This window comes from Diaporthe citri, assembly GCF_014595645.1.
Source record: "Diaporthe citri strain NFHF-8-4 chromosome Unknown scaffold_2, whole genome shotgun sequence".
In the NCBI taxonomy this organism is placed as follows: Eukaryota; Fungi; Ascomycota; class Sordariomycetes; order Diaporthales; family Diaporthaceae; genus Diaporthe; species Diaporthe citri.
In genome coordinates, this window is record NW_025064847.1 from 5,299,946 (window position 1) to 5,321,300 (window position 21,355).

Below are 21,355 nucleotides of genomic sequence, written 5' to 3' on the forward strand. Positions count from 1 at the left end.
ATTGGAGACCTCACTTTTGGCTTACCTAACACACCAAAGAGCAAAGCAAGGTGGTCAGTGCTCACTCACCCTCGATCCTTCTCTCTGCGGCACAGACTGGAAATGGCAATCACTGGCTTACTGACCGACCTCATATGCGCACGCCCCCACCTCCCACACGCCCTTCCCCAATCCCCCATCCCCTCCAAGCAGTTGACCTCACTGCAGCCGGCGCGGCAATGGGTCGGCATGCCTGAGTACCAACGTACCGACGTACCATCGTACCCAGAACCCAGATGGGAAGGCTCAGCCACGCGGCTGCACCCAGCTCTACTGCGCAGCTCACTGGAAATGCCATCGAAGCATGCTCGGGTCTCGAAAGATGGCCTGCCCCCTCCAGCCCCGTCCTGGGGCCTGCCTACCCATCCAGATATTCTGCTATGCAATGGCTATGACTGGCAATCCATACCGGCCAACCCATCCCATACCATGCCTGATACATCCCACGGTAGCAGTTCATATAATAGACGATGCCGCCAGTTCAAGGCTACCACATTGGCATATTGGCACACACCTGGACCGCACCGCACCGCACCGCACCGGATCTGACCTGACCTCACCTCACCTCACCTCATGTAGTCGACTGCAACTCGCCATCACAAGCTAAATACCTCTCGAGGCTGTGAAATTCTGCTGCCTGCTGCCCGACCTCTTCGGCTGTCTACTCCTTGTCTTCCCCCGTTACTCAAAGCCACCACGAACCCGCCGTCGATTTTGCCCAATTTATCAACGACAAGTTCCCCTTCACTTCCTCCGCAACTGTCCCGTTTTCTGCACTTGGGAGGATAAGCATTGTTTTGATTGCTCAATTCCTTCTCACTCGGACGGACCGAAGCCTGTCCTGATCCTAGTAAGAGAGGTCATCCAATCCCATACCTGGCACTTGTACATCTAGTCCACACATACAGTCACTAGAGGCGAGAGACACATCTTCGTTGCCTGTCCCGCCTTTAGCCTCGAGGTCCAGCTCCACCCCTTCCTTGTCAGCCCATCTGACATGAATCCTTCCTTTGCTCCGACATCAGAGCCTCAATGGGGACTTGTTGGCCACCACGACGACCCTGCAAACATCTCGGCCCACAGTCTGACAGCATCGCCCGTGCGGGACATGGAAGGAATTGACGGGCCTCATGTGTGCCAGCAGTGTGGCAAACAGTATCCTCGACTATGCGACTTGAACAAACATCTCAAAGCACACACCCGGCCGTTCAAGTGCCCGGTCGAGGCTTGCAAGTATCACCTGCTTGGTTGGCCAACAGAGAAGGAGCTGGACCGCCATCGCAATGACAAACATTCCATGGAACCGAGAACATACTCCTGCTTGTATCCGCCCTGCACATGTAAGTCCATTCCCTATTCCGTCGCTCTTTGGGCAGACACGTCTGGAGATTCCGGGAGCACCCTTCAAGACAACTCACTAACCCCCAAACGCTGAACAGACACTTCTAAGCGGGAATCAAACTGCAAGCAGCACATGGAGAAGACACACGGTTGGGAGTATGTCCGCAGCAGACTTGGTCACAAAGACGAGGCGACTTCTCAATACCCCGTCCTGACCAGCGACGCCAGCAAGCAGGCCATCCACCCGGGTAGCAGCTTGACAATCCGGACTGTTCCAGGTTTGACCGTCTCACCGAGCCCATTGGCACCACACAACTCTCCTGCGTCAACGCCGTATGACGGGCCCATCCCATACGGAGCAGATGTTTATATTCCTTGGACCTCACCAGTGACGAGGCTCAGGAACAACGAAAATTTCCTAGAGCAGTTCTCCCAGACATATGCTGCCGGTCTTCAAGGCGAATGAGTGGCTGAAGATTCCAGTTGATCCACAGCTGTACACCAGCGCTCCTCGGGATGGACATTCCGCAGTCAAAGCGCTCACACCAGAAGCAGCGTCTCGCCATGAAAACTCATTGAAGCACCTGCCTACCGTGTTGACGCCACAAGCAAGCCCGACCGTCAAGACCCAGGTTTTAACACCTCTTTCAGAGCCGAGCCCGTTTTTGACCCAATGCCCGTGGGCTACAAGAGAGGGCATAGCACCACATGATGTCGAATCAGACCCGGGGAGTGGGTTCCCCACCACTCGAGGTTTGCGCTCTGGCAACCCCGGGCAGTCCAAACAGCCGGGAAAGCGGTCGGTCAGGTTCTCCAGGGAATCTGATGGCAGCGACGAGGAAGGTGAACCTCCAAACAAGCGGAACAAGGCTCCTGATGGGAAGACAGATCAAGCAGGAGACCCCAAGATGATCTGCCCGTTCCGAGCTGAACATCCGGAAATATATGATTTGGCCCGTCATCAGAAGTATCTCAGTTGCCACACAGAACACGAAAATATCTCCACAGTAGTGTAAGTACAATGTGCTTCCAAGGCCATGCGAGATTCCCCTGCTAATGTCCAGAGACAGTCGTCACCTTAGCCGGCCTGCCCACTGCCTAGACGTGGTTAGTGGTCGAAAGAGTGTCTCGTCTTTTGGCCTTCAGGACAACGTGCATGGCCACCCCGCTGCTGGCTTGTGCAGGAGGTGCTGGCGGACTTTCTCGGACCCCGAAGCCTTCGAAAACCATTTCAACGCTGACTGTGAAATCGCTTCACGATCAAAAAGGGAGAAGTATGGTATTCTTCAGAGCACATTTTGCCAGATTGACCCACGTCTGGCGACAGTTCCCGTGGAGGGTGCTGGCTCAAACGACAGCGGCATTGACCAGGTGTCCGACGCAGAAGGTGAATCTGACGAAGACATGCCTCGGAATAACTCGAGAGCGCAGTCATACTTCCGTGGGGACGATGTTGTCAGCCGGAGCGAGCACAACGCTCTTATGGCGAGAGTCTCAGCTCTCGAGAGGATGTTCCAGCCAGCGATCCCACAAGCTACGCCCAGAACTATGCCAAATCAGCACGAGACGATGTCACATGCATTGATGTCGTCTTCGGCTACAACTGGCCATCCGCAGGCCCAAGCCATGGGCCACTACACGTTTGATGGTGGCCCACAACGGTACACCGCGCAGGGAAGAGGTGCCTCTGGAGAGCCGCGGGCCCTCATGGGGGGCACGCATAGACGGCCGGTCGACTACACGGACCAGGTGGGCTTCAACATGGACACTGACAGAGTCATGGCCGACTACCATCCCTCTGTTTCGAGGAGGTCAGACAGCATGTCAACCGTCCACCGTACTAGCCCCGTCACCACCACCCATCAGCACTATGAGTCACTCGACGGGCAACCCAGACCTGCGGCATCGGACTCGGCCTACGGGACGGCGTCCAACGCTGGGCCAACACAGACAGGCGGCGCGGCCAACATGACCACCCAGCCAGGGGGCCAGATGGGTGGTGGCGGCGGCGGCGAGGATGACTACGGGCAGGAGGGTATCTCCCAGGCGTCCTCTAACACGCGGCTGATTAACCAGTTCATGCAGGCCGAAGAGCAACGTGAGGCAGTCATGGGGCGGGCGAACTTCTTCAACCCTGAGACGGACGATCTTTCCAACTTTCTCAACATGGACTCGCAGTAACACTAGCTAGACGCATAGATAGACACACAGACAGACGGGTCACACCAGACCAGACCACATAAGCACGCTCACTTTGTACATAACCGGGGGAACGGGAAAGGGAAGGAACCTTGGGTAAATAAAGACAGGCGGGCAGGCGCTGGACGCTCTGGCTGTCGATTTCACATATAAACAAACATACATCTATACAACCCGCCCCTTAAAAAGAAGAATTCTGAGTCTCAGTCATTTCCCCCCTCCGCCAATGCCCACTCATAAGTGAGCAATGGACTCGCGGGGGCCAATGTGATGTGACACGATGTGATAAGACGTGATAGCCCCATTGTCCTGGCGGCTCGAGAATAGCAGAGAAGGAATGGGGTGTTGCTCACTGCATCGATCGAACTCAGCCCGCTGTTGGACCACAGAGGAAACATGGATGCACACACACCTCTGCAGTGTGGCTTGAGCTTCATACAGTGGCTTACTGGATTCAACACTTGCGCAGCGATTGAGCAGCGCACTGCTTGTTGACTCACCACGCCGGGAAAAGGGGCGGGAGAGGAAGGGCGGCTGCTTCATGCAACGGCGCATGATGCGCTCGCCGAGGCTATGAGTAAGTAACAAGCGCTCCTTGAGTGCCCACAGCCTCGTCGGCGAGGGTGACTCGGGGTGCGTTGAGCATATACACCACACGGCCATGGGCGCTCTCTTCCCCCAAAGGACTGACTGCACAGGCCCTTGACTAAAGTCAGAGAGATCGAGAGACATAGTATTTGTGTGGACAAGGGAGATAGACAAGGGCTGCAGTGTAATTTCCACATTGGAATTTGTGTAAATGACTTTGACTGTATCGACCAATCTCCACATGCCGTCAAAGTCCCGAAACACAACGCCCATAACATTCCGTATGCTCTCCCAGGGGATATCAAGCCAACCAACCAATTTATCCAGGCACCCTGTTCTATATCGCTTCGTCATCTGTATGCCCTGAAAATTCACCCTTTGAAAAATTCCCGCCTGCCAGCGCCATGAACACCAAAATTCCGTCATGAATAGGTGAAAACATTTGATCCAACACACATGGTCAGGAAGTTGTGTAAAAATATATATCTGAGAAAAAGAGACGCTCAGAAAGGCGCCAGGCTATCCGGTAGGAGCGGGTACTCCTCGCCGTCGATGATCTCGGTGCCGTAGCCCAGGTCTGCGCTGAGGGAGCCCGCGGGGTCCATGCTGTAGCCGTCGCCCAGGACGTCCCTCTTCCAGTAGGCGCCGCAGTTGCCGGGGACGTACTTGGCGGCGTCCATGGCGATGGTCATCTTGACCTCGGGGCAGTAGTCCCATATGTGCTTGCGGAGCCGCGGGCTGCCCCAGATCTGGCTGTGCAGGTATGAGCCGCCGCCGCCCGTGTGGTAGCCCATGGGCTCGTAGAAGCCCTCGCGCCAGTCGTCGATGCCCTTGACCAGCTCGCCGGCCTCGGCGGCGTCGAGGGTCGAGTTGTATTGGGCTGTCTCCTTGTCGGAGGACAGGTGGGTCGGCTTGCCGGTGTGCATCTCGCCGCTGAAGGTGAGCGAGATGGTCGAGTTGGCCATGCGGGCGTTGGGGCGGTGGCCCAGGCGCTCCGTCAGCCAGACGTCCTCGGCCTCGGAGAAGTCGGCGCGGGCCTGGGACCTCAGCACGTCGAGGATGGCGCTCACGCGACGGATAGAAAGGCCGCCGTTGCCGCCGAACCTGGAGCCCGGGTTCCAGGGTGCGCCGATCCAGTCGTAGTCGAGGAAATCGTTCAGGTTGAGCTGGGAGTTGGCGCACAGGATGGAGTCGGTCTGGAAGATGAGCAACCACTCGGCCGGGGCCAGTACCGTCTCGTACAGCCACTCGGTGGTGAGGAAGCGGGAGATCTCCTCCTGGGACGACACGGACATGTTGGAGGGGATGTAGGTCAGATCGAGCTTGCCCAGGTTGACCTGCTCGCGCACGGCGATGGACTTGTTCAGGTGCTCGACGGACTCAATAGAGCCCATGAAGCGGAAGCGCCAGTCAGGGGGCACGACGGATATGAAGTGCAGCATGAGGGGTGCCAGGATGGGGTTGGCGCGATTCTCGATGAGAAGGGCGACTTTGGACTCGTTGAAGGGTGTCCGCTGCTCTGAGGCGTACTGGAGCGAGACCTTTGGCACCGTGATGTAGTCGTCGAGAGCGGCATTCCGCATGAAATCTCTCGAGATTATAATGGTGATGACACTGCACATCAGAGTTAGGAGAGCAGCAGAGGCGTGCGCGCAAGCTTCGGCGGCCTGTAGGCTGGTGGGGTGACGAGAAAGACTTACAGGAAGGAAAAGAGGGCAAATACGAAGCGGACGCGCCTCGTAGTCCTCGACCAGAACTTGAATGCCACTCTCTTCATCTTGTCCCAGAGCTCGCCGAAGTCGACATCGTCCACATCATAGGTCTGCTTGTGCGACATGTTGTGGGAGAGAAGCGACGGGGGCCAGATCGGCCTCTTAGATGGCTGGCGCAATGACGAGCGAGCGAGTTTCCACCCCTAGTCAGTTGCATTCGGCGGTAGATGGGGTCGGATACACGACTCGCCAGGCCGGGCGGTGGGGGGTCTTTTGGTAGGCACGACAGGCGCTGGGCGAGTTCTAAACCCGACAGCGTATCTGAGATGTCCAGTGGAGCAATTTCCAATCGGCACACCGAAGAGGCGCACGTTTCAAGGCCAGTGCAGTCGTGGTTAGGGGGACGCGCAAGCAATGCTGTGTCGTCTCGTCACCCCTGCCCGGGCCGTCTAAGTCTGGAAGGGTGGTTGTGCGGGCCCGGCCTGGATGGGTGGGCAGACTCGACACGCAAGGCCTCGTAATAGAGAGATTCCTCCGTGATGGATGGGACGACGGCCACCGGCAAAATGTTGTACTCAGATTATGCGTGCGTATGCGTGTTGCAGTGTGTTTGTGGTGCGAGTGTAAGGGGCAGCTTTTGGGTTCACAAAGGACTGACAGGAGAGAGCACAGCATGCGAAAGAAACAGTTCCGAGCTTGTCGTGGTGGCACGGCAGTAGCGAGAGAGCACGGGAGGGCAATCAATGTCGAGGTCGAATGCTGTGTGCCCAGCGAGGGGTTTCAACGGGCTTTGAGGTGCTGCTAAATTTGACTTGGAATCATTTCAGATGGCAGGTTTAGGGAGACGAGTTCTGATTCTTGGCCGTGACTGCGGCGGCAGCAGGGAGGGAGGTCTCTGGGGCTGGGGCAGCCTGCAAGGTTATGGTTATGGAGCTGCAGCAACGACAGAAGGAGGGAGACAAGGGCAGGAGGAGCCGGGTCAGGTACATGGGGGTGACTTGGGCAGAGCAATTGACCACTCACAGCCGGGCTGGGCGGCCCCGAGGGAACGCAGGCGTGGGATGTGATGTGCAGCTCGATACCACGGTTCGGTACTCGAGGGCTATGAACCGTCTTGGCATCGCGGAATCAATTCGACTAGTCTACTGTTGGGACCTCGAGGGGCATGGAATGGGAATCCCTTCCATGTGAAGATGGAGACAATAATTGGGGGCTCTCCCAGAGAGGCACGACGCGAACGCAAAGGAGGCGGCTTGCACAGCACACAGCAGCTGAGGGCGGCTGAGCTCAGCTTTTGCCCGTCTGTCTAGACTATTCTACCACCTATCTAGTACCTTTCAGTATACGGCTCTAGTCTTGGCACGTCAGGTCTCACTCGTGCATCGGCTTGCATGAGCGTGGGCGTGAGCGCGAAGAGAGAGAGAGAAAAAGACGCAGAGAGCGTGGCATGTGAGATGCCCTCCCTTTGCGCCACACAATCCTCTCACTCGCCGGGCTGCCCACATCTCTAGCCCTATTCGTGTGCGGCACCGTCCAGCCAGCCACTCAGCCAGCAGCTGGCAGAGAAGCTACTGCTAGGTGGAAATGATGACAGCAGGGTCGATTACGGATGTGCAGATGTATTCATAGCACACATAGGCCTACATGCTTAGTTCGAAACACACCGGCTAGACCGGAAAGCTTGTCGCGCCCACGGTTCTCAAGAAGAAAAGGGGCCGAGATGGCAGTGTTGATGGATCTTGAAGCATAGGAATACATCAGACAAACCTATTCAGGGACCAAGGCACGCTGGTAAAAGTAGACAGGTACATAGTAAACAGACAGCCACCCTCCCTCGAGTTCAAGCATGATGAATGCAAGGGACTCTCCAGCCACCCTTGCACCCATCTCACGGGGAATGCGTGTCCGTGTGTAGGCTAGCCTACCGTCGACCGCAGGTGTGTGCGCGTGGGCCAAAGGGATCGCGACCCCGGGCCAAGAGATCTCTCGCCCACGTTTCCCAGGGTCGTCCACTCAGGCACACAGCAGATGGGCTGTCACGGCCGGGGTGTGCCGCCATGTACCCCGATGTACCACCCTCGTCATCTACACAGCACACCTTGCGTAATGCTCCCTCCCCCTTGATCTCAATGTGTGCGAGGTTATCGGGACACAAAGCCGTCGATCGCCTACCAAGTCCTCCCTTCCCTCCTCTATCTATGTATTGTTCTCGCGCCATCTTTTGATTCTTTGTCAAATTTTCCTGTCCTTACCAGCCCAGACTTAGCGCAAAGGTCCTGCTGTCTGCTGTCTGCTGTCATGGACCGCTCGACCAGCCCCGTCTAAGTCCTCCCTGCGCACCGCATCGCATCGCACTGCGTCGCATCTCACCGCACCGTGACGACTCGAGTGAACAGTCTGGCCTGCGTGGCACCCCACGCCCGACCCTCTATGATGCCCATGTGCCGGTGATGGTGACGCGCTTTCCCGACGCCTAGATACCATCAGACTGTCATCTTGCACCGTCTTCTCTTCTCTCTCCCATTACTTGCTTCCTGTCGACCCGCCATGGCTGCCACTCCTTCCACCCATTCGCCTGGGGTGTTCGCCATCACCAAACCACGCCTGCTCTTGGTCCTGTCCTTGGCCTTGACGTGAGTTCAATTAATGCGAGCCCTATCCACGCACAGTCCAGAGACCCCCGGGTCAAGCATGTCGGCATTGAGCGATCCCGGGCAACGGTGTACTGACTTCGCCTACCAGATGGTGGATAGCCTCGCTCTTACCACGTTACGAGCCCATAATCAAGGCCCAATTAAATTCTCGTCTCGAGGAGGCAAGGCAGAGGATACCATCCATAAAGGTCGACTGGACACCTACCGACGACCCGAGGGCAGCCTACAATGCCTCCAAGGTCGCCATGATCATCGAGCCCCGGGTCATGCCCCACCTCGTGCCCCAGCTGCTGCACATGATCGCCGTCGTCCCCCCAGACTGGCGCTTCCTCTTTATCGGTTCCGACAAGAGTGTCACCCTCTTGGGCAGGAGTGCATCGGTAAAGCACCAGCAGGTCGTAGGCAAACTGGACCTGATGGTTTTGCCCGAGCCTTGGGACGTTTCTTCCAAGGAGATGGTATACCGCACTTTGACGGATATGCGATTTTATGACGAGTTTCTCCCCGGCGTGGAGTGGATATTAAAGTTTGAGTACGACAGCATCCTGTGTGCCAATTCCGAGGTCGGCCTGAACGAGTGGCTCGACTGGCACTGGACCGGTGCTCCAAGGTAAGAGAGCAAGGCCTCCCGCTGCACTTCGCTTTGCTAACCCTCCACAGAGGCGAGACTGATCGTTTCGCTGGCAATGGGGGGCTATCCCTGCGCCGAGTGACCGCCATTCGACAGGTTCTCGGCTTTCAGGCGCGGTACAACGACACCGTGCCGGAGGATGAGTGGTTCGGCAGTCGCCTGTACATCATGCCCGGCCTAAAGGTCGCATCGGGCCTGGAAGGCGCTCTGGCTGTCGAGGACGTGTATATGGAGAGACCCATGGGCTTCCATGTTCGAGAGATGGGAGATAACTTACACCCTGACGTATGGGAGGATCACGAGAGGAGGAAGAAGATGCTGGAGTACTGCCCTGAGCTGCACACCGTCTTGAAGGCAAAGCTGGATCGTGAGAGGTGTGCTGGAGATTCCAAGGACGGAGGTGAGTTCCACAATGGAGGCTACACGGCCATATCCCTGTGGGAGTTGCCACTGACACATTTACAGTCATACATCCCACGCCAGAAGAAAAGGAGCAGGAGAGGCTCAAGCAGCAAGCCGAACAAGAGGCGAGGAGGAAAGCACAGGAAGCAGCTCTGAAGAAATTGCAGGAAGAACGCAAAAAGCAAGAGGCGCAAGAGGCGGAAGACGCAAAGAAGAAGAAGGAAGAGGAGGAAGCCAATAAGAAAAAGGAGGAAGAAGCCAAGAAGAAACAGGAAGAGGAGGCAGCAAAAAAGACGGAGGAAGAGGCCAAGAAGAACCAGGAGGAGGAAGCGGCAAAGAAGGTGGCCGCCCCACCACCCGGCGCAAATGAAGCCTCGCAACCGAACCAACCGAACCAACCGGGCCAAAACAATCCCAACGAGCCGGCCATACCGCCGGTCCCCAAGCCAGAAGCTCCTAAACCAGAAGTCCCCGCCGCCGCCGAAAAGCCAGAGCAGCCCCCTTCCGAGAAGGAAGCAGCGCCAGACCGCAAAGGGCTCACCCACGACGTCCCCTCGGACGCGGCAGCGGACCAGCCCGCCGTACCCGGTGAAGAGTCCCCACCGACGGAGGGATAAGGGCCACCGGAGCCACTGAGTTGAGTCAACTGAGTTTAATGCATAATGCCAAGTGCTGGTTCGGCTGGGGAGAGATGGCGGTGGTGTTGGTGTTGATTCTTGCACGGGGATTGTATTCATGATACCACAGGATTGTAACGGGAGCATTCACGGGTTTTTGGGTGCGAACGCAAGATAGACTACTACGATTTGGATTACTATGCGATAGGCGGGGGAAAGGGGGGGGGGGATCGAAGATGGTCATTTCTTTCGAGATATCTGGCTTGTCCTCACATGGTTGGCTGCACTCACGGTCATGTGCACAGATCTGGAACGGGGGAGAACTCGTTCATCACATCGTTCGTCACATTTGCGGTATTTTGGAATGCATAATTCCCATGCCCTACGGTCGCCTTCCGGGCCAGTCTAAGGTGCATGCACGTAACAGTGACCGATTATCTGCACAACACCTCTGGGTTTACTCATGACTACAAACATGTCCATCTCAAACCAGTATACTGTGAAAAGAGTATACGATGGATCTAGCGAGCTGGGCATGTGAGCTCTGATATTTCTACAGTGCTCGTCCCCAGCGAGGGCGAGCAGGATATGCGTAGCGTACATAACAAGCTTTTTTGTACAAGGGCCTTTTGGTGCTTAGGCATACAGCGACCTAGAATGAAAATGCCCACGTCGTCTTCCAATCCCGTGTTTTTGCTGCGGTTTATCATGCTAATTCTCGCGTGTCCATCGCGTTACCGGCCCCCTTGCCCCAATAAAGTATACGCTTCCATACCCAAATAAAACTCAACGTGACGTCCAACGCAGCGTTAGACAATGATCACCTCACTCGACCCGCTCACGCGGCGGGAGGCAGCTAGCCGGCCACGATCCCGCCCACGACGCCCGCCAGCTCGCCAAACAGGATGCCCTTGAAGATTGTCTCGCCGTACTCCTCGGCCCAGTGCCCGCTCCGCCTGAGTCGGTCCTTCCAAGCCTCCTTCTGCTCATGCGGGAGGTCCTCCCAGCTGGTGGCCGCGGGTTCGCCGCTGGCGGCTGCTGCTTCTGTGGCAGTGGTGGTGAGGACCTCGACCTCCTTCCCGTCGACGTCCAGCACGACGACCTGTCCGCCGTTGTTATCGCCCGACTTCTCGGCGAGCAGCTTGGCGACGAAGCCGCTGTGTTGTGGCACGGGCCTGGGCGGGGCGGCGTGGATGGCGGACGGGAGCCACCTGTGGCCGCCGACGGCCGGCGGCGCGAGGCCCTTGACTTCCAGGATGCCCTGTAGTATCACGGCCAGCACGACGACGAAGCACGTGATGCCGGCCACCAGGCCCCAGACGGTGGGACGGCGGCTGCGCATGGCGACGACGTAGCGCGGCTGGCGCGGGGGCCCGCCGCGGCGCACGGGGGCCGACGGGTCGATGAATTTGCGCAGCGGGATGCTCTGCACGGCGGCGGCGTTGCCCACGGACGTGCTGGCCAGCCTGAGGTGCTGGATGCGGCCCGTCCCGGACTTGGGTGGCGCGAAGCGGCTGAAGGCCATGCTGGTAACCATGGCGGAGTGTACGGCGCGCAGGGTCGTCAGCGGGAGCAGGTTCGCAAGCATGTCGATGTCGCCGAGGATCTGGTGGTCGAGGGTGTACAGGTGGATGCCGAGGTCGGTGCCCGTCACGGCGAGCACGAACTGCGCGTCGCCTTGCTTCGCCTCGGGGGCAGAGACGGGGCTGAGGTTCGCGACCGCCAGCCCTGTCGCCTTGAGCCCTTGCCGCTTAGGCAGCTTGGCGTTGACCGAGATACGGGCGCGCGTGTCCTCCTTGCCGGCCTTGGGCAGCCGGAACCCGTAGAGCACCACACCACCGGCCTTGGGCAGGTTTGCGACACCGACGGCGAAGTGGGGCGTCAAGTACCGGAGGCAGCGGAGGGCGGGCCGCAGGCCGGAGCTGTCGTCATTGGGGATGGAGTAGACACGTGTTGGCTCGGCCGTGACTTTGCCCGTCTTTGGCACGTTGACCGAGTATATGTCGTAGTCGTCACAGTACAGCACTTGAAATTGGTCTTCAGCCGTCTGTATCACGTCCAAATCGATGGCTTCTTTCGAGATCTCCAGGACGCCCCTCGGCTTGGGCGCAACATTGTTACCAGCCGCGACATCGTAGAGGGCGATTTGGTGAGAAGAATTCGCGAATCCCGTGGCCACAGCGCCGAGCTGCGGGTGGCCGGCGAAGGGCTGTGACAGCCTCAAGAGCCGCTGGTATGTGTCGGAGTCGGCGGTCGTGAAGAGCTGTGTCCTCGAGAGCTCGGAGATCCTGGCCCCGAGCACGGCCTTGGCCTTGGGCGGCTCCACGCTGAACACTCGGAAGTGCTCGTTCTTCCCTTTCTTCAGGTCATCCGGACTCGAGTTGATGCCGGCGTAGAGCAGTGTGGCCTTACCCTTGCGCTGGCCGGCGACGAGGTTGGCGACATTGTCCTCGTTGCCACTCAGCTCGACCTCCCCGGCGGGCTCAAGCTTGTCGAGAGACGATGCATCCAGCAGGGTGATCTTGTTTCCGACACCACTTTTCGTCGCTCCTCCACCACCACCAACAAACAGGCGATTAGGATCTTGAGGGTCGAAGTCGCATCCGTAGAGGGGATAACCGACGTCTATTATGGACTCGGGAAACGGGGCCATGCTGGCGTCCACTGCACGAATGATGGCACTCTTTCCTCGAGGTCGATGCGCCTGTATCTTGCGTCTATGGGAGTTTGTATGCTCGAAGTATTCGCAGAATATCGGCGGAGGTCAAGAAGGCCTGAGGCTGTCGTCTGCGTTGGACGTGGTCTGTCGCAAGGTCGGAGGCGAACGGATACTTTCGCAATAGGAAACGACAGTCGTGACAAGAGGTAAACGTAGGATGGAAGGCGGTCGAAAAAAGTGAGTGGCCTTGTATGCAGGGGAGGGACGGGACGGCTGTCAGGGGAGGTCAGGTTGGGAGAGATTAAATGTTGCGGCTCATATCAAGGATGCGGAAAGGACAGATGACGATGTGAACCTCGGGCGAGGCTACTGCTTGCTACCTTGCCTAGCGGAATGAGCCGTATTGTTCTGGGCCCTTCAAGGTTCTGAACCCCTGCGCTGTCGCCCAGGGATCGGCAGGGTTCAGGTACCAGTTTGCCGGAAACGGCCTCGCTCTAAAATACTACTACCAGATACCGCGGTAGGCTGGTGTAATTTGGAGTCACTCTGCTGCTTCGTTCACTGTGTCATCTCGTCGAACTTTTGGGATAGGTGCCTTGCAGTGTCCACTCAGAAATTGACACGCATGGCGAAAGTGATTTTTTTTTTAAAAAAAAAAAAACCGGTGTCTGCAAGTCTTTTGTGTGGCAAGGCCAAGACGACTCGTCGATGGCGGTTTGTTTCCAGTGCCGCACACGCACACTCCAGGAAGCCTATTACTAGAACAGTCCGGTGGGACGGCTATCTGTGGGATAACATTCTGTACAATGCACTCATATGGGCTATAAGAGAAAATACCATTGGTATCAGAATGGCGTATAGATGTGATATTGTGTACAAGTTCAGCCCGCCATCAGCTAGTAATTCATTATTTTCCAGCCAGTTCATAAGGTCATGACCCAAGTGCTACACTTCTTGGTTCATAACACCTCCCCGCTACAGTCTTTCCCAGCCTACTCCTATGAGTCCATGTTAAGATGTACACTCTTGATGTTGTAGTAGCTGGACAAGCCCGCCTCGCCCAGTTCCCGGCCGATTCCTGATTGCTTCACACCACCAAACGGAACCCTCACATCCGAGTCGTTGCTGCTGTTGATCCACACCATGCCGGCCTCAATTTCGGCGGCGACGCGGTGGGCCTTGGTCAGGTTGCGAGTGAACAGCGCTGCGCCAAGGCCATAGGTCGTGTCATTAGCCAGCTCGATGGCCTCCGCCTCGTCCTTGAATGTGATGACCGACACGCAGGGCCCGAAGATCTCCTCCTTGAAGATCCTCATGTCCCGCTTGACATTCGTGAACATGGTCGGGTTGATAAAGAAGCCCTTGCCCTTCTGCGGCGCCGGGTCACCGCCCAGAGCAATGGTTGCGCCCTCGTCTTTTGCGGCCTGGATGTAGCTCAGGACCTGTTCGTACTGGGCCTTGGTCACCTGTGGGCCTTGGAACGTGGTCTCCGCGAAGGGGTCACCGACGACGGAGACCTTCTGCACTGTGGACTTGAACTTTGCGATGAACTCGTTGTAGATCTTCTCATGGACGAGAACACGGGACGTTGCGGTGCAGATCTGTCCTTGGTTGGACATGATTCCAATATGAGACCAGGTGGCGGCGAGGTCCAGGTCGGCGTCGTCGAAGACGATAAGCGGTGACTTGCCGCCTGTCTCAAGTGTGATGTTCTTGAGCGTCTCGCTCGCCATCTTCATGATGACCTTGCCCGTGGCCGTGCTGCCGGTGAATGCGATCTTGTCAACACCCAAATGCTTGACAAGTGCCGCTCCAGCTTCCTGCAAACAAGTCAGCGTCAGGTCCGCGCCAAATGGTTAGTCTGGGTTATCTTACCCTGCCATAGCCATTGATGACGTTGACAACTCCTGGAGGGAAACCAGCCTCCTTGATAAGTTTACCCATGACCAACATGGACAGTGGTGTCTGCTCAGCCAGCTTGAGCACCACGGTGTTACCACAGCAAAGCGCCGGGCCCAGCTTCCAGCCAGCCATCGCCAGAGGGAAGTTCCATGGGATGATCTGACCGCAGACGCCGAGGGGCTGCTTGAGGGTGTATGCAAACTTGGAGGGGCCGACGTCGATGACCTGGCCAAAGTTCTTGTCCGCGTAGCCAGCGTAGTACTTGAGGACGGCGACGACCTCTGGTATATCCTCGTTGAGCGCGGTGACATAGGGCTTGCCATTGTCAAGAGCCTCGACCGCAGCAAGGGTCTCTGCGTTCTTGCTGACCAGTTCGGCCAGCTTGATCATGAGCTCCCCGCGCTCCGTGCCGCTGAGGCCCTTCCATGAGGGGGCCTTGAAGGCCTTGCGCGCCGCTTCCACGGCGAGGTCAACATCGTCTGCAGTGGCGGCGAAGACGGAGCAGATCTCCTCCTCAGTACTGCAGAGGCGTCAGTTCCGAGCTGCATATATTGGATTCTATCCCTGTCTTGGGGCCGGGGGCTTCTTACGAAGGGTTTATAGAGGTGATCTTCTGCTCATTGCTGGACTTGACGAACTCCCCGTTGATGAGGAGGCCCAATGGCTGGGACCACTTCTTCCCGTTGGGGGCAGTGAGCTCGACCTCCATGGTTGAAATTGGGTTTGTGTTGCAAGAGGAGGGTGCTGCCCTGGGCGAGGCAGAGAAGGGTGAAGAGAAAGGATAAGATAAGGAACGTAACTTGATCTGTGGCGTCCGGGCTCTGATAGCACTTGAGCTGTTGAATATGGGAGCAGCAGACCTGAGGTGAGTTGAGGAGGAAGAGGATGCGAGGAATGCAGTCGAGAAGAGGGATCTCGAGGGCATCTTGTACGCCCTTGATGTGCCTGCCTTATGTAGGAGCCAATGGCCGATATCCCCCTCGTCGAGACAAGCCCTCGATGACCCCTCACTCGACGCAAGATAGACTATCTGGGGGAGGCGGCATCCCCGGCGCGCCCTGTCCAGCTCGGGTGTGGGGAACAAGATGCCCTAGCACCGGCTGCTAGCCCTGCTGTGTGGGTTGCAGAGTATTCCCCATTAGTTCTCGTTCACCACTGACAGCCAGCCTGTACATAATGGGAATTCTCGGCGTGACTCTGAAATCGTGTCGTCCAGACTCGTGCAGGGTCGTGCAGCAGCGATGATCGTGTCCGAGCTGCGACAGTTATCCGGATGTTTCCCGAAATCATCCACAGTCCACGGTCGACCGGAATGCGCCGCAAGAGAAAACCTGTCAAGCATCTGCTTGCTGGGCAGCTTTATCGTTATCGCCGCGGACCTAAGCAGGCGCTGGGCGGCTTCGGCAGGTGTGGGCAATGTCCATGACAGGCAAAAAACTTGGCCATGCAGGTCATGTTGGCCGCAGGGGTCCCACCGTGTAAATGACTTATGACATGCGACAGCTTTCCTTTGATGCGAAAGAAACACCTTGGACGGTATGCTTGACTAATCCGCCCTCCGTCGGCCCCGGACTCAGCACAAAACACCTTTCCGCCGCCCACCTCTGCAGCTGTGTTGAGCCTCTGACCTGCCTCGCAGCTGTCACACGGCTGATGGGGATCGGGGTGGGGGGGCCACTGGGGAGCTGGGGTACCTCGGTACCTGCTTGCGGCCGGGTCCTAATCCTCTGGGCCCCGGGCGGCAGTCATCTTTCTAAAAATGGCCCGCCCCAGCGCAAGCCAGAACGCTCTCCCGCTGGGTGACATAATCTCGCTCGAAACAGTTGACAGGCACCGCCAACGTCATCGCAAATCTAACATCTCCATCCTCATTTTGCGACGGCTGGCCCTACACAACAGCGCCCTGCCCCCCGATTCCAAGAGTTTGAACATCCTGACCATCAACCTCATGGACCCTTCCAAACCCCTCGGCCCTGCATCCTCATGATGATAGCCAGCTCAGCATCCCCAGTCGGGTCCGAGGTCTTCTCTCTGATCGCACTGCTCATCTTCTCCGCCATCACCCTCCTCATCCTCCGACACTACCTACCCCTCCGAACGACGCCCGCATTCGTCCTTGTCACCGTATTCTTCGCACTATGGCTACCAGCATGCATCGTCCTGCTCGTGCCGATAGATCTGGCGTCGAGCGCCAGGACGGACGATGAGAACACAAGGGGCATATGGCTCCCACAAAGGGTCATACAGACTTGCTGGCGCATCGCCTACTGGCTCACCTTTACCCTCACGTGGTACGAGATGACTTCCCTAGTTTTTCTGATTGACGCAGTACTAAAATCTGATTCAGGTTCATTCTCCCCGTCCTTGCCGAATATTCCGATGCTGGATACCGAGATCCGAAGGGGAAGCTGATGTACTCCCTACGGTCGAATGCCCAATACTATGCGATGGTTTTTGGATTCGGCATAATAGCGTTGATATACGTCTTTACTTCGTACGGCATACACCTCGACTCCCTTAAGAGCCCAGTCATGGCTCTCGCATACTGCTGGGGCTTGGTCCTGGCAATCTACCTGATGGGCCACGGCCTCGTCAGCATCCCCCGGCGCCTGATACGCAGCTTCAGCATTAGCGGACGGCTGCGCCAGTTGCAATCTGCGGCGCCTAGGCTGTATGAGCAACTGGAGGAGGCGGAGATGAATCTCGAGGATCTCGAGATACAGGTGGCCGAATTGTGCCGCCGCAAGACCGGGTCGGCCATCGACTTCCAAGACTGGATCGAGGAGCTCATGGATTCTACCAACCTCCCGGAGGAGCAGCCGAGAACAACATCCGCTGTGGGCTCTGGCGAGGCGAGGCGCGTCCCCACGGTCATCACGGAGAAGTACATGGCGGAGCTTACCCGAGAACTCACCCGCGCGAGGCACACCCGCTCTCGATATGCCAACGAGTGGAACCGGTTGCTACGAAAAGCCGCGGAGACCCGGGCCATTCTGGACTCTGGTGGCTCGAAGAAGCTCGAATTCGGAGGTACGGCTCCACATGCTTCGTGGTGGGAACGCATGTCGGTACTCGACCCCTACACGAGACACGTGCTCCATTTCCACATTATGCCGCATTTAAGGCTCGTGTTTGGCGGAATACTGGCTGTGGCATCCATTTTCATCGTGTGGTCCGAAATCGTCAAGTTTGGGCCAGCCGCGCTCGCCAATCTGTCAATCATCCGCCTGACCGTGGTTCATCACTGGACTGGTGACAAGGGTCAAGTCGGATTTGCTGGCCAAATGATCGCAGCGTTTTGGATTTCATACATGTGCGCTGCTGCCTTGATCTCCATCACTGAAGTCAAGGTGTGGCGTGGCCGCGCGCTGGTCTATCGAAACACCTCCCACGAATCGGCCCTTTGGTATTCGTCCTACGTTGCCCGTCTTAGTGTCCCGCTGTCGTACAACTTCATCACGTTCCTATCCAAGGACGTCTACCAGAAGACACGATTCTATGACTTCCTCGGGCGGCTCATCGATCTTACAGCCCTGGGTAGCTGGTTCAACCGCTTGTTTCCCCTATTTATCCTTCTGCCGATAGGCGCCACCTTGTTTGGTCTCTACGGTAAAGTGAAGCGCACAATCGGTCTGGCCGACATCATCGAAGACGACGACGATGAAAATGAGATCGGCTACGGTACTGGATCGTGGCGAGAGGGCCGTGACCTCATCGAGCGAGAGCTCAACGGAACCTCAGTCGGCAGGTCAAGGGACGTTGCAGGGCCGGGAGGGGCTGCGAACGGCGGTGCAGCCACGAGGGCCACGCCTGTGCGCTCCATACCTGGCCCGTCGAGCCGACCCGGTGGCCCAACAACACCGCTGGGGACGTCGCCCAACATCGGCAGGGTGGACTCGCCCGCCACCGCCGCCAGCTCGAGGCGGATCGGGCAGCGACAGCACGCAAGGCTCGGTGCCGACGAGGACGAGGACGACAACTTCTTCTCGCAGCTCGGGACGCGCATAAAGAACACGGTCGACACGATCGATACTCCAAACTGGTTCCAGGAGATCGTCAAGAAGCCCAAGTGGATGGGCGGGGACGACGACGAGGGCGGGCAGGCGTCTAGGTCGGGCAGCAACAACACGGATATACGGCGCTGGTTCGGGGGCGGCAACGACGGACGGATCAGGTTGTAATTATGGGTGTCACAGGCTTACAGGGAGTTCTCACCAGGCAGGCCTCCGCACGGAATCTGATCCTCCTTGCACATTGTTTCTGTGGATTTGTTAGCCTTGTTTTGCCCCTCTTCCGGGACGCAAACCAAGCCAAGTAGAATAGGAAAATGACCTCTGGAGGGAACAGGATAAGTGTCAAGGGCTGCAGGATAGGAACTTGATGATTTCATATATTAATTTTGATAATATTAAAAATAAAAATTGAAAAGGAAGGAATAAACTCTATAACAATTGTAGTCTATTTGAATTTCAGGACAACAGTCTATATTTTGTATGCTGTTATCTGGATGAAATTTGAAATGTAATGAAATCTAGAGAATTAGTTGATGCTGTGGATCATTTAGCAAGTAACTCGTTCGGATGACTCTTGTTGTATTTCAACGATGCCTTCGTCGAGATTACTGGCTGCGTGTGGCAGTCACACAGCGTGCCTGCTTGTGCTTGCTTGTGCGGCAGCCGCGAAGCGGAGACGTTGTCCCGTACCTGCCAGCCTGCGTGCCTGCCTGCCCACGAAGGCAGGTGTGTGACCAAACAAGATTGTTCATTCCTCTGGGTGAAAGGCGCAACTCGGAAACCTTCACATAAAAAGATCGGCGAGAGAGACGGACGGACGGCCTGCATCACAATACTTGTGCAAAGTGCAGTGCATCTCGACAAGGTTCGTACCGGCATTAGCGATTCCCATCCCAAGTTCCGCGTACTACATCAGCGTGGCACTCGCTCTGTCCGGGCTGCGACAATTCTGACCTGGACCGTCTGTGTGCGAGCAAGGTTCTGGCAATCATCGCAGGGGAACCCGCCCAGGCCAATCCAAGCCCGAGCCTCGTCGAAGATCCGAGTCTCCAACTTTGAGACTCAACCGTGCCTGACGGGTAGGGGCTGTGCGCGACCTTTCAAAAGATCGATCACCCTCGCCTTCCGGCGCCTCTGCGGACGGGCTCGCCACACCACCCAGGGCAACCACCCAGGGCACGAGAGCTGACACTTCGGAGCTCGCACCCGTATCCGCCACGCCCAACTTTGCTGCCCAAGTCTCGACATGTCTGATCTCGGCCAAGGGAACGCCTCACAGGCGCCAGATTCCCAGATTAACGCTGAGGACGGGAGGAAGTACTGGCAAAGTAAAGTTTGATCCGGGATTTACGTCCATGCTTTCTCTCTTATTTCCTGCCCCTACTGCGCACCACCGTTCTCCGCCACACACACCCCCCGGCCCCCTTCTCCTCACTATCACACGTGCACTACATTACCTGCACGCCATCGAAACAGATCAGCTGACCCTGGCGGGCGTTCGCGGGCATGCAGATGTCGATGCCGATGTCAATGGCATGTTAGGAGGGTTTCCCTATGTGTCGCGGGTGGACCTGCAGGGGTCTCGAAACTTTCTCGCCAAGTTTGGCATCGGGACCAAGGACGGGCAGCGCACTGTCGCCGCGGCTCTTGAGGGCGGAGCTGGGTGAGTGATTGGCTTTCGCCCCCCCTCTCGTCACACCCCGAGAGCTCATGCGCCGAGACCCTCCCTCTCACCATGTTGGAGTCGAAGCTCTGCTGCTCACGGGCTCCCTGCATGTGTTCTTCCCCACACTCCCGAGCACGTTCCGTCTGGATGCTGATGTTTGTACCTCCCGGCTTTCAGCATAGGCAGGATCACCGAGGGGCTCCTGCTCAGCTTGTCACAGGAAGTCGACGTCGTCGAGCCCATAGCGAAATTCACTGAGGCTCTGGAGAAGAAGAGCGGCATCCGTCGGGTCTTCAACGTCGGCCTGGAGGAATGGCGACCGGATGTGGGCGTCAAATACGACCTCGTATGGAACCAGTGGTGTGTGGGTCATCTCAAAGATGAACAGCTGGTCCAGTACTTGGAAAGGTGCAAGACGGTCCTGACCCCTGGAGATGGGCTCATCGTGGTCAAGGAAAACATCAGCACCAATGGTGTCGACCTGTTCGACGACCAGGACAGCAGCGTGACGAGGTAAGTTTGACATTGCTCGGTTGCATCCGGTCCAAACACACCCAGGCACTAGGCGCTTTCTGACATGCCTATCACGCTCAGGACCGATGAGAAGTTTCAAGCCATCTTTAAGGATGCCGGCCTTAGGCTTGTCAAGGCTGAAACCCAACGCGGATTTCCGAAGGAGCTCTTCCCGGTGAGGATCTATGCTCTGAAGCCGCAAGAATAGGACTACGGATTTACTTGCGCAGGATTGCATCCGATTATCATGTAGCAGTCCACAATATCGGGGCCCTTCCTGTCAATGGATGCGGTAGCAGACAAGCACGTCCCAGCTCGGTCCTTGAGTCAAATTCCAGCAAAGACCCCGACAAGCTTTCTCTTTCTGAGTGGTCACCCAAGTGCGTGGTACTGCGGAAACTACGCTGGAAGTTTCATTA

The 21,355-nt window shown here is 57.1% G+C and overlaps 7 protein-coding genes across 7 annotated transcripts; 4 read left to right on the top strand and 3 right to left on the bottom strand.

Annotated features, from left to right (window-relative positions):
- Nucleotides 1–1,513: 1,513 nt before the first annotated feature.
- On the top strand, nt 1,514–3,561 carry INS49_007007 (uncharacterized protein; the record flags this gene model as incomplete). The annotated part of the gene is made up of 4 exons (XM_043167772.1): nt 1,514–1,658; nt 2,083–2,392; nt 2,445–2,452; nt 2,708–3,561. The coding sequence occupies 4 exons, from the start codon at nt 1,514–1,516 to the stop codon at nt 3,559–3,561; spliced, it is 1,317 nt and encodes a 438-aa protein (XP_043028916.1).
- A 1,109-nt stretch (nt 3,562–4,670) lies between these two features.
- On the bottom strand, nt 4,671–6,004 carry INS49_007008 (uncharacterized protein; the record flags this gene model as incomplete). Its single annotated transcript, XM_043167773.1, has 2 exons — nt 4,671–5,781; nt 5,868–6,004. 2 exons carry the CDS (start codon nt 6,002–6,004, stop codon nt 4,671–4,673), a joined length of 1,248 nt encoding a protein of 415 aa, XP_043028917.1.
- A 2,422-nt stretch (nt 6,005–8,426) lies between these two features.
- Nucleotides 8,427–10,183, top strand: INS49_007009 (uncharacterized protein; the record flags this gene model as incomplete). The annotated part of the gene is made up of 4 exons (XM_043167774.1): nt 8,427–8,512; nt 8,622–9,143; nt 9,194–9,564; nt 9,630–10,183. The coding sequence occupies 4 exons, from the start codon at nt 8,427–8,429 to the stop codon at nt 10,181–10,183; spliced, it is 1,533 nt and encodes a 510-aa protein (XP_043028918.1).
- An 856-nt stretch (nt 10,184–11,039) lies between these two features.
- Nucleotides 11,040–12,836, bottom strand: INS49_007010 (uncharacterized protein; the record flags this gene model as incomplete). The annotated part of the gene is made up of 1 exon (XM_043167775.1): nt 11,040–12,836. The coding sequence occupies one exon, from the start codon at nt 12,834–12,836 to the stop codon at nt 11,040–11,042; it is 1,797 nt and encodes a 598-aa protein (XP_043028919.1).
- A 1,004-nt stretch (nt 12,837–13,840) lies between these two features.
- INS49_007011 (uncharacterized protein) lies at nt 13,841–15,453 on the bottom strand (the record flags this gene model as incomplete). The annotated part of the gene is made up of 3 exons (XM_043167776.1): nt 13,841–14,662; nt 14,718–15,264; nt 15,335–15,453. 3 exons carry the CDS (start codon nt 15,451–15,453, stop codon nt 13,841–13,843), a joined length of 1,488 nt encoding a protein of 495 aa, XP_043028920.1.
- Nucleotides 15,454–16,730: 1,277 nt separating this feature from the next.
- INS49_007012 (uncharacterized protein) lies at nt 16,731–18,925 on the top strand (the record flags this gene model as incomplete). Its single annotated transcript, XM_043167777.1, has 2 exons — nt 16,731–17,035; nt 17,092–18,925. The coding sequence occupies 2 exons, from the start codon at nt 16,731–16,733 to the stop codon at nt 18,923–18,925; spliced, it is 2,139 nt and encodes a 712-aa protein (XP_043028921.1).
- A 1,078-nt stretch (nt 18,926–20,003) lies between these two features.
- On the top strand, nt 20,004–21,144 carry INS49_007013 (uncharacterized protein; the record flags this gene model as incomplete). Its single annotated transcript, XM_043167778.1, has 4 exons — nt 20,004–20,085; nt 20,270–20,420; nt 20,601–20,936; nt 21,018–21,144. The coding sequence occupies 4 exons, from the start codon at nt 20,004–20,006 to the stop codon at nt 21,142–21,144; spliced, it is 696 nt and encodes a 231-aa protein (XP_043028922.1).
- Nucleotides 21,145–21,355: the final 211 nt, after the last annotated feature.